The sequence below is a fragment of the Suricata suricatta genome, unplaced genomic scaffold (assembly GCF_006229205.1).
Source record: "Suricata suricatta isolate VVHF042 unplaced genomic scaffold, meerkat_22Aug2017_6uvM2_HiC HiC_scaffold_181, whole genome shotgun sequence".
In the NCBI taxonomy this organism is placed as follows: domain Eukaryota; kingdom Metazoa; phylum Chordata; class Mammalia; order Carnivora; family Herpestidae; genus Suricata; species Suricata suricatta.
Window position 1 is genome coordinate 303,156 of NW_021862771.1, and position 16,117 is coordinate 319,272.

Consider the following 16,117-nt stretch of genomic DNA (forward strand, 5'->3'; position numbering starts at 1 on the left):
GAGCAGGGGTGAGGGGAGCTGGAACAATTCATCAGGCACATTCAATGGGTTTCTTTCCAGGGTGTTTACTGGCCTAATCCAGGGTGGCCATGGGAGCTCTGCCCAGAGGCCCCTCATGAGTTCCAGAAAAAGTCAGGACACGGCTTTGCCACACAGACTGGGGGCCCTGGGTCCAAATGACCTTTATGTACTCTGGGGACAGGGGAGGTGATGGCCTGGATGGTGTGACCAGCTAAGAGATGCTGCCCCTGACTTGTTTGATGAGAAGAAAACAAATATGTAGAAGGAAACTTAAAAGTGTCGTTACTACAATGCTCTAAACTTCTTTCATAGATTTAACTTTCTAGTCTGAAATAATCTAAAAACTTAGAGGAAAGTTTCAAGTATAGTACCTAGAACCAATTATTTTTCATTCAGATTCCCTATTACTTTGCCACATCTGTCTGTCTGTCTGTCTCTCTCTCTCGGCCAATACGCTTCCTCACTTATTCTTCCTGAAACATGAGATTAAGTTGCACATACCGTGTCCCTTTACCCCTTAGCACTTCACTGCGTGTTTTTCAAGAACAAGAATATTCTCTCTCCTAACCACAGTCTGTGTAGATACCAAATCCCAGACACTTAACATTAATGTAAAACTACGATCTAATCCACAGTCCAAGTTCATCAACTGGCTCTAAAATGTTCGTTCACCACAAACTTTCGCACTGCACTTCCAGGACAGAGTGCAGTCGGATCACGTCTGACATTTTGTGAACGTGCCTTCGTCCCCTTCAATCCGCGACAGCTTGCAGCGTGAGTATTGTTGAAGAATACGGGGCCGTATTTTACAGACTGTCCCTTGAACTGGCTTATCCGCTTTCTCCTTATGATGAGAATTATGGGCCAGTTCCTGGAAGATGTGCCTGGGGCCCTTCCAGGGCGTGCCGCCAGCCTCTCTGCTGACTCTGATACCGTGGTGACGCTGGTGTCCAGTTTCTCCACTATATGGTTAAGTATTTCCCTTTTGTAACTAATAAGCAACTTTTGGGGAGATACTCAGAGATTATAGAAACGGTCTCTTGTTCAGATATTGATGATTTGTCCCTGAGTTGATTTTTACTGATAGTTGCAAAATTGTAATTTTCTAATACCATCCATAACCCTCTACTTACTACTTTACATCCCTTTCCCTTGTGGACACATATACCCATATAAATACTTATCTCCTAACATCAGCATGGACTGCCCCCCTGCCGAGTGGATTATATTAAGTACGGTCCTTACTTATTTTGATACCCAAATCGGATATCCTTGGGACCTGATCCCTTAGTTATGGGAGCACTTCCTTAGTTCCTTGCATGGCGGTGCAGGGTCATCTTGTTCCTTGCCAACCCTGGGCCTGGGCCCCACCATTTCTCTCAAGAAGCTCGTTTCTGTCAGTCGGCCAGCATTATTTGGAGACTAGATCAGGGCGGCACGGGTGGTCAGTGTTACTGGGGTGCCTTTGCTTCTGATTCCTTTAAGTAGACACAGCTGAGACACATGGGTACACACACGTGTGCGCGCGCACACATACACACACACTCTCTCCTACTAAATCACGAGTGTATGCTGATACTTCTAATTCCACTCCAACCCGACAGCACCCCCTGGCTCTCCCGATGCCCCTATCCTGTGTGTGTATTTTCCTTCTTCGACGGTAGGAGCAGCCCGTTTCCTCGTTTGCTCAAATCTACAATACAACCAACATCACTTCAGAGCTGCTGTACTCAGACTACTGTGAAAACGAACCTGGGAAGAGCTTAAGATTTCTTTGTTCTTTTTTTTCTTTAGACTGAGGATATATTATGTTCAAAAGTTACAAAAATGGATTCTTCCCTCTCTCCTATGTTATGCATTAAAATACAGTTGAATCTTTTATTTGTTTCTTTCTGGTTTTACACCTCCCTTACTGTTGCTCTGCTTTCTGAATATGTAAAACACGAACCTGATCCCTAAAGTCAAACCACACAAAGGCTCTCTCAAAGAAACAACCCCCCACCCCCAGTCCCGTTGTCTCCGACCCCTTACAGAGAACAAATGTCAGTAGTTTCCTTTATGTATAAAGTATTACCGATTTCAAATAAGTGGTCACAGTGCGTTTTTCCCCCTAAATCATGCCTTCCTCAGACTTACAAGACCCCTAGTAACTAATAAAGCCCAAGTGTCTATCATGATTAGTGGTTTAACTTTTCTCAAGATCTTTGTATTCATATGCTTGATTATTTCAAGTCTTGTTTGCCAAAACTCTTTAAGTCTGAAACACAGGTTTAGGGTAAGAACCAGTGTTACCGATTACCTGCTCCTCAGAAACCTCTAGAGGAGGAGATGCTTGTTGTTCAGACCGCCGACCATCCTGGTAGTTTACATTCCGTCGCTGACGTAAAGGAGGGAAAAGACGATTCCAATTGATCATTCCTCCCTAAAAAGAGACCAAGACACAATGATCAGACCCAGAAGGAGAGCCATCTTATCAATGCTTGAGAGTGTGTTTTCCTGCCATGAGCTCACATGTCCAGACTGGGAAATGAAAGGTTATACTGGTTCTACTGAAGGCAAGCAGTCCACACCCTAAAGCATCACACCACCCTTCAGTCACCAGGATGAAGGCAATGGCCTGGTGGGGGGAGGGGCGGGGGGCGGTACACAGAGAAAGATGCCACCAGAGTTACTTGTGCACCTTGGCTCTGGAAGGCAGTGGAAGACGCGTGCAGACCTTCCCAACTTCAGCCTCAGTGGGTGCCCACTGCCCCGCTCCATCTCTGCTGCCCTGAGCGGCCCGGGGCTTTGCCAGCTGTGGCCGGCGAGACATGGAGAGCAGCCGGAGCTCCCACAGCAGGTGGTTAACACACTCCTTGTCTTCCCTTCTCCTGATCCTTTTCCTTCTCCTTCTGCTTTAAGTAACTTCTGAGCATGCACACTCGAGTAGACTACAGGCAGAGATGAAACCCCGCTCAAGGGACAGGGCGGAGAATAAGAAGGCAAACCCACACACACAAGAAGTTTGGAAGTAAGGATCAGAACTGTTCTCGTGAGTGGCTCTAGGGATAACCTGGATTGAAGGCAATGTCATTTTTTGCTTATTCTATGTCATCAATGAAAAAAAAAAGGCCACCATGTAAAGGAAGATGTGTAGTGTGATGCTTTTTAAAAAAAAAATCCATGGTTTTAAGGGCACCTGGGTGGCTCAGTTGGTTAAGCGTCTGACTTCTGCTCAGGTCATGATCTCACAGTTTGTGGGTTAAAGCCCAATGTCAGGCTCTGTGCTAAGAGCTCAGCCTGGAGGCTGCTTTGGATTCTGTGCCTCCCTCTCCCTCTGCCCCATCTCTGCTTGTGCGTGCGCTCCTCCTCTCTCTCAAGAATAAATAAAAATTTAAAAAAGTATAAATAAAAGAATAAAAATCCATGATTTTAGCTATCTGCCAATATTTTATTTATCAATTTATACCTTCTCTATTTCTAGATTTAGGAAAAATTATAGACTAAGACTACTATGAATGTCTAAAAATGCTGGACAAAATAAAAGAATATTTGACTTGCACAGCTGAACACGAGAGGAACAAATGGAGGCCCCAGGGTCCTTAAAACACGTGCTGGAAAAGCAGAAGAGTAAGCAAGCAAGCTGCAAGCTGCCGGGGGCGGGGCAGCCGGGGGGGGGGGGCACACCCTGCTGACCTAGAGCCACCGCGGTTTCACCATCTACTAGGTTTAGGAGATGAGGCCTGAGTATGAAAGAGGCAGCGATGCTGAGCTTAGCACCTGCGTAGAGGCACGACCCTCACATGGCAACACCCTCGGTGGGCGAGAAGATGAGAAGAAACAAACCCGAAAGGCGATCTTTCTGAGGGAGAAGGCAGTCATTTTGGCCCACCTGAGAATTAAGAAATGAGAAATGAGAAATCTGAGGTTGCAGTTATATTAAATATGTGTTTTAAGAACACATCAAAAGTTACATAAGAACTGGTTCTGGGACAGAGTTGGATAGATCTAAGGACCAAGCAAAAGCAAATGTAAAATTACTCTAGAGGGCCATCTCTTATCCTGGGACTACATGGGGTTTATAGCTAAAACTCCAGGTGGGAAATACTTAGAACCCAAAATTCAAAACCCATGAGGAAAAAACCCATCATAAGTAAGACTCAGTGTGTACAATAAACAGCAAGAGATCCTTAGTGTCTAGGAATCAGAAGCACCGGCACTTGGTCGACAGTAAAGGAGACCTTACAAATCAGTAGGAAGAGAGCAAATGGGACAAGTGGCCATCTGGAAAAAAGATAAAATTAGACCTTCACTTCATATCATCTACAAAAATAAGTCTGTTTAAAAAATAAACTTAAAGATTTAGATGACACCAATACATGGAAAGACACGGACTGGAAGAATAAATATGGTTAACATGTCTATACCACCCAAGCCGTCTACACATGGAATGCAACCCCGATCAAACTACCAACAACGTTTTTCACAGAACCAGAACAATCCTAAAATTTGTGTGGAACCACGAAAGACTCCGAACAGCCAAAGCAATCTTGAAAAAGAAAAGAAAGCAACACAAAACTGGGGGTACCTCAATTTCAGACTTCAAGTTCTATTACAAAGGTGTAGTAATCAAAACAGTACACCAGCCCCAAAATGGACATATAGATCAATGGAACAGAAAGCCCAAAAAAGAACCCAAAATTACATGGTCAATTAATATTTGACAAAGGAGGAAAGAATATGTGATGGGAAAAGTCTCTTCAACAAATGGTATTGGGGAAAATTGGTCAGCTACATGCAAAAGAATGAGAACTGGACCATTTTCTTACACCATACACAAAGATAAACTCAAAATGGATTAAAGACCTAAATGTGAGACCTAAAACCATACAAATCCTAGAAGAGAGCACAGGTGGTAATTTCTCTGACATTGGCTATAGCAGCATTTTTCTAGATAGGTCTCCTGAGGTAAGGGAAATAAAAGCAAATATAAACTACTGAGACTATATCAAAAACAAGCTTCTGTATAATGAAGGAAACAATCAGCAAAACTAAAAGGCAACCTACTAAATGGGAGAAAATATTTGCAAATGATATATCCAATAAAGGGGTAGTATCCAAAATATATAAAGAACTGATACAACCCAACACCCAAAAGATAATCCAATTAAAAAATGGGCAGAAGGCATGAACAGAAATTTCTCCAAAGAAAACATACAGATGATCAATAGACACATGAAGAGATGTTCAACATTACTCATCACCAGGTATATGCAAATTAAAACTACAATGAACTATCACTTCATACCTTTCAGAATGGCTAAAATCAAAAACACAAGAAACAAGTGTTGGTGAGGATGTGGAGAAAAAGGAACCCTCATGCACTGTTGGTGGGAATACAAATTGGTGCAAAGTTAAAAATAGAACAAACTTACGATCCAGTAATTGCACTACTTGGTATTTACCCCCAAAATATAAAAAACTAATTCAAAGGGATACATGAACTTCCATGTTTATTGCAGCATTATTTACAACAGCTAAATTGTGGAAGCAGCCCCAGTGTCCACTGATAGAAGAAAAGATAAAGAAGACGTGGATGTGTAGATTATATATGTGTATGTGTGTATGTACACACACATATATACACATACAGATGTACATATATATATAACTAATAACCAGAATACATAAAGAATTAATGAAAAGAAATAAATGACTTATGAAAGAAATGGATAACACACAGCTAAGTTTTGAACAACATGAGTTTGAATTGTGTAGATCCACCTATCCTCAGTTCTTGATAAACACAGTATAGTTGTGGTATCGGTGGGCTTCTGGTCAACAACAGACTGTCAGTAACTAAGTTTTGGGGAGTCAAAAGTTATACATGGATTTCTGACTGTGTTGAGGCTTGATGCCCCTAACCCCCATGTTGTTCAAGGGGAACAATTTACACAAGAGGGAACCCTGAGTCAATAAAGATAAGAATAGACGTTCGACCCACCAGGGTTAGGACATGCAAATTAAAATAGCAATGTTATTTCATACCCACAAGACTGGCAAAAACAAAATGTCTAAAAATACCAGGTATGGGGATGGTGTGAAGGAAATGGGGCTCGTGTACTGTTGGTGAGAGGAAAAGTTGGACAAACATTTTGGAGAACAATGTGTCCAGATCGAGCGTAACTGAGGACCTTCTATGACCCAGCAGTTTCACCTCCGGGTGGCTACAAGTGCCTAATGGTGCATTTATGACGATGTTCTGTGAAGCACCGATTAGAATATTAAGTAAGAAAATGTAAACAATGCAACTGTCCTGAAGTAAACTAATAAATAAACTAATAAATGGTTCTACTAGAGAAAGGACTATTATACGAGCAGCCAGAATAAATGAACTAGATCTACCAGATAAGTCTCCAAAATACAATTTTGAAAGAACACAGAGAGCTGTATGAGAATATAGCGCTTACATGAATTTTAAAAATACTCAGAATAACAGTAAACTACTGAAACTACTATGTGGATATATACTGGCAGTGATTTTGCCCCCCAGGGGATATGTGGAAATGTCTAGGGGGTGGGAGGCATTTCTGGTGGGGGTGGGAGGCGGGGGACCCAATGGTGGTGCTGTGTGTGGTGGGGGCAAGGGCAGGGACGCTGCAGGGATGTCCTATAATGCGCAGGACAGCCTCCACCAGAGAATGGTCTGGACCAAAGTGTCCACAGTGTCTAGGATGTGCTCTACCGCAAAAACATGTGCTAAAGACACAAACAGGCACAGGCTTAGACCCACCCACCAGCTGCAGGACAGCGGGAAGGACAATGAGCCTTTGGTTGAAACTGTAACATTTTATTTCTTCAAAGGGAGTGAGAGTGGAAGAGCAGGCAAAGCAAAACTGAACCCTAACCCCCTGCTCCTGTGATGGTGAAAAAGTGCTTAAAAAGCAGAAAGTTAGCGGAGCTCTCGGCGCTAGGATGTTTTGGCACTCATCTGGTCTCGGTGCAGGTTAACTCCGAGACTCTACAAACAGGAAACGTTTCCTTCACTTTGTCTTCTTCAAAAGCAACAACCACATATTTAAAAGAGGAAAAAGGAAACAGCTTGCATTTTGAACACCATTTTATGAAATATGTTATTAGTCGGTAAGAAGATTTTCAAATAAAATAAAATTTCTTGTGAAAATTGAAAAAAATGACTAATTTCCCAGCTGAGAATAGTAAGTATTTGTAACCTTTTATTAAGTGGCATCACACGGATTGGGACTGCATCTCTAATGGCTTTGGCAGGCTTCAGGATGGGGACGATCAGGCGGTGTGTACAGAGAAGTGTCTCCACGGAGAAGCTGGGTAGGAGGAGCTCACTAGGGGCTTTCTGTGGGCAGCTTCCAAGGCAGGGCACAAGCCAGGGGCAGGTGGAGCCCATGATCTCCTCAGGGGAGCACAAGACATCCGCAAATGGAACAGGTCAGGAGGCAAGGTGGCACATAATTAAAAAGGAAGCTGAGTGGCATCAGTTAAAGGGCTCGGAAGGTTCAGAGTGGGCACCAACCAATCACAGCCAAGCACGGGGGTCAAATGTCAAAGCAGATGGAGGCTCAGTTGAATTTTAAAGGTGAAGATGACCTCAACAACAGAGAGGAGCGCCACCATCACCCGCTCAGAGATAGGGAACTGAAAACAGGTTTCTACCTCTTTCGAGGGGCAAGGCGGTGCTAACAAGTCGTGACAGAGGAGGAAATGGCAGAGGAAGCGGAGTGACTGCAAGTGGTCTTGAAGGCCAAATTACCTGGGTTCAAATCCAGTTTTCTGGATCTGAGGCTCAGTTTTCTCATCTGTAAGATGGGAATACCTACACTTACCTCATAAGGATGTAGGAAATTGTTGGGGGCCGCCAAGTTTTCTGTCTGCCTCAGGCAAGGATTATCACTCTCCTGAGAGTGAACCAGTAAACAAGATTTGCATCTAGAGGCTGGAGACTGCCATTTCCTGGTCAAAATAACTTTGGCATCTGTCATGCTGGGCCAGACTGGAGTGGCCAAGGTGCACAAAAGATCAAAACCGTATTTTGGATTATTCAGTGCTAACTCCCCCCTTCCCAGTATTGCTGAGGCAAATCTGGGCATTTCTTTTGATATTCATTTGACTCTGTTTACCTGGTAACTGACCTTGGTCAGCTGCTTTGTCTTCCTGCCTTGAAACCTTTATAAGAGACAGTTTTCTGAATAAAGCTCTCTCTCTCTCTTTTGCCTGATCGGAAACCATGAGTTGTGTCTTTACTCTCTGTGCGTCTCCCTCTCCTGCCCCCTTTTTCTCTCCCTCCCTCAAGAGAAGGACCCGCGACGGAGGCGCGCTCAAAGCCGGGACCTGGCGCCCCTAGACCTGGCGAGCTAGCACACCGCGGCACCCACAAGTGCCGCTCCAGCCTGGGATGGAAGCGGACGGGGCGGACGAGCAGGCCCCGGCCGCCGGGATTAGACAATTGGCGCCCAACGCAGGGCTCAGTGAAGGAACGCGACCCTGAGTCCGGGTTAAGACAGGAAATAAATGAGTTGATACAAGTAAAGCATTTAAAACCGAGTTTGAGAACTTCTAAAAGCTTATGTACTTGCTATTACCACCATCTACTATCTGCATTGTGTGTTCTTTCTGGTCTGCCCAACTCGACTGTGGAGCCTGCGGCGCCATGATGGGGTGAGAACGGTACTCCCTACAGCTCAGGGCAGCCTGCACTCATTCTCCAGTCAAGGAGGCGTTTTGCCAAAGAACAAAATGAAGAACAATTACAGAGTGGACACAATGGGTGTGATGGTTCAGAGCAATTCAGATTCTTTCTGGAAGCACTCTCATCTTACTTTGAAAAGGCTGGTCACTGGATGGGCGCCTGGGTGGCTCAGTTGATTAAGTGTCTGACTTGTGATTTCAGCTCAGGTCATGATCTCATAGTCCTGAGACAGAGCCCTGCGGAGGGCTCCCTCTTGTCTTCTGCCCCTCCCCCACTTGTGTGCGCGGGCACACTTGCTCTCTCTCAGGAAAAAAAAAAGGTGGTCGGTCACTGTAAAAAAAAAAAAAGTGCATCTGTTGATCTGAACGGCTTTACCGGCGTGCTGGATTCTGAGGTGTCAAACAGGCAGTGGGACCACCTCCCTCTCCTGCGCTGTCTGTGGCTGCCTGGGCACCATGCTAGGAAGATTCAGAGGGAGGGTGTGGGTTCAGCAGGGACAGTGAGAAGACTGTGAGGTGACGTCTGCCTCGGGCAGACAGGAGGCGAGGCGGCACCCGTACAAGGAATCAGTAACCCGGTTACAGACCAAGACTTCCCACGGCACAGAGAAGACAGGTCCGCAGGACACACGGGACAGACAGCCAAAGCTGCTGGCCACCAGCTGCCCTGTGGGCTGAGGGCATCGATATCTCAGCCCACCTGTGATCGTAACACCGTGGGTGGGAAGTTCTACCACAGATGTTCAGGAAATACCTATTCATTTAACGTGAGCGATCTGGATGACCTAGCATGAGGCTCAAGGGCAGAAAAGACCAGTCTGTTTTAGTAGCTCTAGTGAAGCTAAAAGCACCAGAATTACCTAGTGTCTAGTAATGTGCCTGCCAGTACCTCGGGCAAAGAGGCTGGAGAGAGAAGTAAGACAATGCCTTGCCTTCTAGAAGCTAGGTTTTTTTTCCTTTTTCTTCCAGGGTACCAACAAGACCCTTTGCTTGACCCAACAGAGCTGCTTCGGCTTCCTGCCCGAAACCCCAGAGGAACTGGGCCCCCTGCCCCCTCCTCCTGGGCTCCTGTGGTGCCCCACTTTCTTTGGCTTTCCAGCTCTCCAGTCAGGCCTTCTCACTTCTCTCAGAGCCATCTTCTCCTACTTATAGCCTTTAAATACAAGTGTCCTGTAAAGTTCTGTTTAGGATCACTTGTCTTCTCTGTCCACATTCTGTCCCTAGGTGCTCGTGCATTCTGAGGGCTTTAGGCACCATGTGTCCTGCACCCCACAGCTACATATCCAACAGTCTCCTGGACACTGCCACTCAGATGTTCCAGAGACATCTAAAATGGCACACGTCCCTTGGGATGCCTGGGTGGCTCAGCTGGTTAAGCCTCTGACTTTAGCTCAGGTCATGATCTGGCGAATCATATGTTTGAGCCCTGATTCCGGCTCTGTGCTGACAGCTCAGAGCCTGGAGCCTGCTTCAGATTCTGTGTCTCCCTTTCCGCCCCTCTCCTGCTCATATTCTCTCTCTCTTAAAATAAAACATTAACAAAAATTTACAATGACACATGTCCCAAACAACACTCATCTTCAATCCCATACCTCTGCCCCTGTCCCCAATCCTGGGGAATGACGTCAATACCCACCCACTTGCGTAAGGCAGCCCACCAGGCTCTGCCGACTGTAACTCCTCAGTGTCTTTGAATCTATCCTTCGCTCTCCACTCTCGCTGCCTTCTTTCACACCTGCATCAACGGTGGAGTTTCCTGAGATACAAATCTCCTCATGTCACTCTCACTCTTGTACTTAAAAACCCTTCAATGCTTCCCCACTGCCTTCTCATTAATCTTAAAATATTTACTAACTCATTAATAACAACCATGAACTCAGCACTTGCTAAGATAATATATTCTTACAAAAAATAACAGTGTTTTCCAAAACCTGTTTTCTATGAGGGTTGATACATTCTTTAGGGACATGAAAAAGCATCCGTCCATGAGAAGAAAGCCACTGTTTTCTCTTGCCGCAAATCTTTTAAAGGTCTGACTTAACAATAGTTGGATTCTCACATTGGCTCCTGCATTCAATTCTGTTATATGTTACTTTGGCCTTTTTGTGTGTGTGTTTATTTTTGAGAGAGAGACAGAAAGAAAGAGAAAGAGAGAGAAGGGGGAAGGGCAGGGAGAGAGAGAAAGACACAGAAGCCCGACGTGGCGCTAGAACTCACAAGCCCTGAGCTGAAGTCGGACGCTTAACTGACTGAGACACCCAGGAGCCCCTGTTACTTTGGCCTTCGAAGCATACAAAGAAAATCTAGCCACAAACAGATACCTAGTTAGGGAAAAACTGAGTACACTAAGGGTCTTCTCAGATAACTGTAGATGCTCTTCTTTGACACTTCTCAGCAAGTCCCCACTGCTTTTGGGGTACAGCTGGGATTTCTTCCTGTGGCTTCCCAGCTTCCTGTTCCCCGCTCCAGAGGTCCTTCTCCACCTCACGTCCTAGGCTGCTGCTCCCCGAACCCCCAGATGCTCATCTGCCCTGAGGCTCGCACCGTACCCTCCGAGGACAGTGCAGGACACGTCACAGGGACGCGCAGGACCGAGCAGGAACAACCCGCCATTGCTGCGAGCCCCTGCGGGTGCCCGTGCGACCACACGCGGGCTCCTCTCGTGTGTGAACGCAGTACCTGTATGTCACCGTACTGCTCCCAAGTGCCCCGCGGAGGCTGCAGCTTGTGGGTAGGCAGGGATGTGCCTCAGTGCATTCATGCATCTGCCACGTGCATGGCGTGATACGCGGCCAGGGGACTGGGCTGTGACCCACAGGAGTGACTAATTTCCCGCAGCCCTCAAGAGCTCGGCTGGGGTCACATGAAACCAAACAAGAGGCACAAAGATGTGGCATGTGGCTGAGGGCTAAGTGACGGGCATCTCAAGGAGACTTAGGATAATGCAGTTCATGGCCGAAATTGGAAAGATGCAAAAATCACCCTCTCACATAGGAACCAGCAACCCGTTCAGCCCTCGGGGGGGAAAAGACGGGAGGGGCAAGGATGAGGCACAGAACACGCCCTCCTGCAGGGTCAGAGCGACTGTCACCACCGGTAGCTGACAGCCCTGACCAGTGCTTGGCCTGGAGCCAGAGCCGGAATGTAGCCACGAGATGTGAGGTGTCACACCCCTGCATCTGCCCACAGTGTATTAGTGTCACACCCCTATGTCTTTCCACAGTGTGTTAGTGTCACATCCCTGCATCTGTCCACAGTGTGTTACGGTGCCACACCCCTGCACCTGTCCACAGCTGTCACACTGTCACACCCCTGCATCTATCCATGGCATGTTCCGGTGTCTTTCCCAGCAGTAAGCAATCTTAGCAGGTGTTGGGAGAAAATAAGAAGCTGGAGGGAGACGAGATGAAATCCCAGGCTAGTTTCACAGCTCTCGGGTTTCCCTTTTTCTTTGTGGTTTATGCTACTGACCAGTTTTGGGGCTCAGATATGTCATACCACTCTTTTTAGCAAAACAGAGAGCACTTTCCACACTAGTGAGATCAGGACAAAACACGTCGTGCTGCTCAGTTTTCAGAGACCCTGTGCGGAAGGCAGAGGTCTCTGGGGGTACTGCTGCTGTCTGCCCGGCCCCCCTCTGTTCCTGTCCCGCCGTGTTCTGGGTGGGGAGGGGGGCCAGCCTGGGTGCCAGTGAGAAGAGGGCCACAGAGGGGCTGCCCCCAGAAAGCGCTGTGATGGGCGCTGGACCTGGGGCGTGAGCCACTGGCGGCGCCCAAGGCGAGGACTCCGGAAGCAGAGCAGTGGATCCGGATCCGGACTAGGAGCAGATGCGGATTCGGCTGGCTGTGCACTCTGCTGCCCGCCCTCCACGGCCAGGGCCCAGGGTGGCGCTGGGAGCGTTTAGCTCATCTCCGTTTCTGAAGGCTGGTGCGCTGACCCCTCTCTTCGGATGGGGATCTTTTCCTCCAGGGAAAGCCAGGATCAAAGAGGTCCCTGGCTTTTTTGGGGGGAGTTCTGATTCTGGTAGAGCATGAGAACACTCCATCTGGGCTGGAGGGGGCGGTGGTGGGGGCTGTGTGAGAAAGACAACATGGCCCCTCAGACCCGGCACGCCTGGTGCAGGAGGAGGACATGTAGCTCTCATCCTACGGGTTTTCTCTTAGTTTTATTTCCACACTGTGACCACCGAGCACGAGTTGGGGCAAGGGGCGCGCAGGGCAAGGACTCCTGCCCGGCTTCCTTGAACACAGGAGTGAAAGCATCTTTCGGTACGGAAATGACTCACTTCTGCATTCCAGCTCCTGTTGTCTCCCTTCTCTGTCTAAAGGAGTTCTGGTCATTATTTTTCCTCCTTCACTTATGCTCTCAACAAAAATTATTAAGTAAAAGTAAAAATTAAAATGAGTGCTGGTGCTTGTTACCATAAGTGTTTTGACAGAAGAGGTGAAACTCATTATTAAAAATGAGATTGGGTATTACTCAAGATTTCCCCTCTTTTTATATCTCCCTCCACAGGGAAGCCGTCCATCTTCACGTCATCGGTGACCACTTCTGGCTCCCCTGCCTGTCCCTGTCCTTCAGCAAGCACAGAGCCAGGGCGGCATCGCCCTCCTTCCTGGGGTCAGCTTCGCGCCCAGAGAGCTCTGGGACCCGGCGCTCTGCTCTGCGCAGCAAATCCAGCCGTCCTCAGGTTTGCGGTTTGTCCTTTGAAGGGGTACGCCACGCCACTGTTTAAACCCTTCGTGTGACACCCTGAGGTTAGGCCAACAGCCTCCTGGATGACATCACTGCCACCGACTTCGACCCCGTCCAATACGCACCGTGGGCAGGTGACATCGCTGTCACCAATGCTGCCCCCAGGTGAAACTTCCTTATTTTCACAATGCCGCCACCTCCACTGAAAATCTTACTACATAATGTCTACACTATCCTGTCCTGTTTGAAGGTCCCCCCAAACCAGGCCCATCCTAAATTACTTCCTACTCTCCCCTGCACGTTCCTTCCAGTCAGTGGAAGTGCTCCTGGTGACAACATCTGCTCAAAGTGTGCCTGTGTCCCTGAAATGCCCTCCCTGCTCCCCCTCCCTCCCCCCAGGAGTCTGCACAGGGCCTAGCCCTTGTTTTGGATCTGTAATTGGCTTCTTTCCTGATAATCCAAATTCTTACCGTTCTCTCTCTCTCTGCTCAACTTCCAGAGAACTCAGTCAAGCTGCCAATTTTAGAGAATATAACAGAGCCCGTGTTTCCTCATCTGGAAAGTGGGAAGCTGGACTAGACGATCCTTAAACTAATTATGAGCTGCTTCTTCCTAATCAATCTATTAAAGAATATCCTGAAGCCAAGCAGTTCTCGCTCAAAGGGAGCCCAACGGCCACCTACCTGCCCAAGCCGCTGCAGGAGGGATTCCTGGGCGACGCTGGTCCCGGGGCTCCGCCTCACGCTCCCCTGCACCCCTCTCGAGTGTTACTGCACTGATCAAGGCCGGAACCATGAGCTCCTCGAGCAGTCCCAGCTACCAGACCTGCAGCGTGGAGGGCCTCTGAGCGAGCAGCGGAGGACGAAGTGCTGTGTGGGGTGGTCGCTCCCAGCCCAGCGCCTGTGCTCTGAGCCACCAGCTAAGCCTGCTCCCCACGGTCCGTCCACCCTGGGAATCCAGCCTCCATATATGTGTGTATAAATCTCTATCATTTTAAAAAATGCGATTTTTAAAAATCTCGGTATTGCTAATCTATGTTATGATCTCAGATGAGAGTCATCACTCACCACTCTGGAAATTCCTGGGCTCCTGCTGCTTTGCTCACAAAACCACACCTGTCACCCGCAGAGTCAGGCTGCAGGGTCTGCGCCCGGCCGGGGTGGGCTCCCTGAAATTCAAGCCTTTTCAAGATGATCAGAAGGCCTTTTCCCGAGACACTCCTAGGGACTCCAGTGATCTTTCCTGCACTAGAATCATGTTCTGGTTTTGAAAACCCAAAGGGATGGCTTTCTTGGGGGAGGAAAAAGTTGTCAAATGATTATGAAGATGATTTTTCTAATATGCCCCTCCTTGCCATTATGTCTGCTTCAGGCTACATCTCTAAATTCACTTGTGGTCTTAAAAAGTGACCGATAAAGGATAAAAGAAAAGTTATAAAAAAAGACAAGGATTGCTTAGGCCTTCTCTCTCTCCAAAATCCTGACTATGTCATCATGAGACTGTGCCACACTCCTCTTTCTCATGAAGGCACAAGGCAGAATGGAAAATAGAAATGATTTTCTCGAGGTCACTTAATGAGTCAGTCTTGGAAGGGATTAGAATTTAGCTTGATCCTATCTTTCTCTTCTGAATTTTGTCAGAAAGGTCAGTGCGATCAAGCAGAGGAGCACCAAAACCGTGACAACGGCTTCTGCAGGGAGGCACAGATTGAAATCAACAGCTTAGCTTTAATTTCACTTGAAAACAGAGTTCTGGCACCTAATTTTCATTTAATTTGCAGATTTTTATCAACTAAGCCCTAGTAGCTTATCCCACACCTGATGCTGTACAGTTCATACTCATACGAGAAAAAAGTCATAAAAGAAGCAGCTCTAACTGATGAGATTGCTTGGCTGACAAGGCAGCACGGCAAATCAACAAGAATGGTTTTTAAATCAAATTGCACCAAAAAGTGAAAGAGCAAAGCTAAAAAGGAAAAGTGCTGAGAAGTATGCCACAGGCTGTCTTTAAAGTGGCCTGGGTTCATCTAGGCTGAGAGCCTGCTCCCTCAGGATTCAAGATGGACCCCTCCACTGTGTGCACATGCACTCACACGCTCACACACGCACGGGAAGGTACAGCATACGGTTTTCAGGGCTCCCCACGGAGTGTGCCTCCTCCGGAAGCTGTGTAGCCCCCTGGGCAAGGCTAGGTGCCTCTCCTACAAGAGTGCTCACGACACTTTATTATAATAGCCTCGTTCTACTCTCAGCTCTGGGAGAGGAAGGACCATGCTGTCCCGGTCACTGTGACGCTCCCCGGGGCCTGGCTGGACTACTAAACATATTTTGTGGAAAGTAAGGGTTCATGGAAACCGTAGTGCCGGTGGGACCAGGAGATGAGTAAGCAGCTTACTCAGAGACCTGGGCTGAGGCAGGGGCCCTGAAAGAAACTCATTCGACGGGGCGGCACCTGCAGCACAGAGGTCCCCTGGGTGGGTCTTGCTAGTTAAGCGCATTGAGGACTGTGCCCACTGCAATCGGGAGGAGCTGGTCACAAAGGACCAGACAGGGTACGAACTGTCCAGAAGAGGCAATTTTTTTTTATTAAGTAAACTCTACCTCCAACATGGAACTTGAATTCATGACCCTGGGATCAAGAGTCTCGTGCTGTACTGACTGAGCGAGTCAGGCACCCCCAGAACTGGCAAATCTATAGAGAA

At 47.5% G+C, this 16,117-nt stretch overlaps 1 protein-coding gene across 2 annotated transcripts in view; it reads right to left on the reverse strand.

Annotated features, from left to right (window-relative positions):
- Positions 1-16,117, reverse strand: part of LOC115284739 (ubiquitin-associated domain-containing protein 2-like) — a 71,160-nt gene that overhangs the window by 11,354 nt on the left and 43,689 nt on the right. For both annotated transcript variants that reach the window (XM_029931225.1, XM_029931224.1), the window contains one exon: positions 2,321-2,443. In XM_029931225.1, coding sequence (XP_029787085.1) covers positions 2,321-2,443 — 123 coding nt within the window. The remainder of the gene's footprint in view (positions 1-2,320; positions 2,444-16,117) is intronic.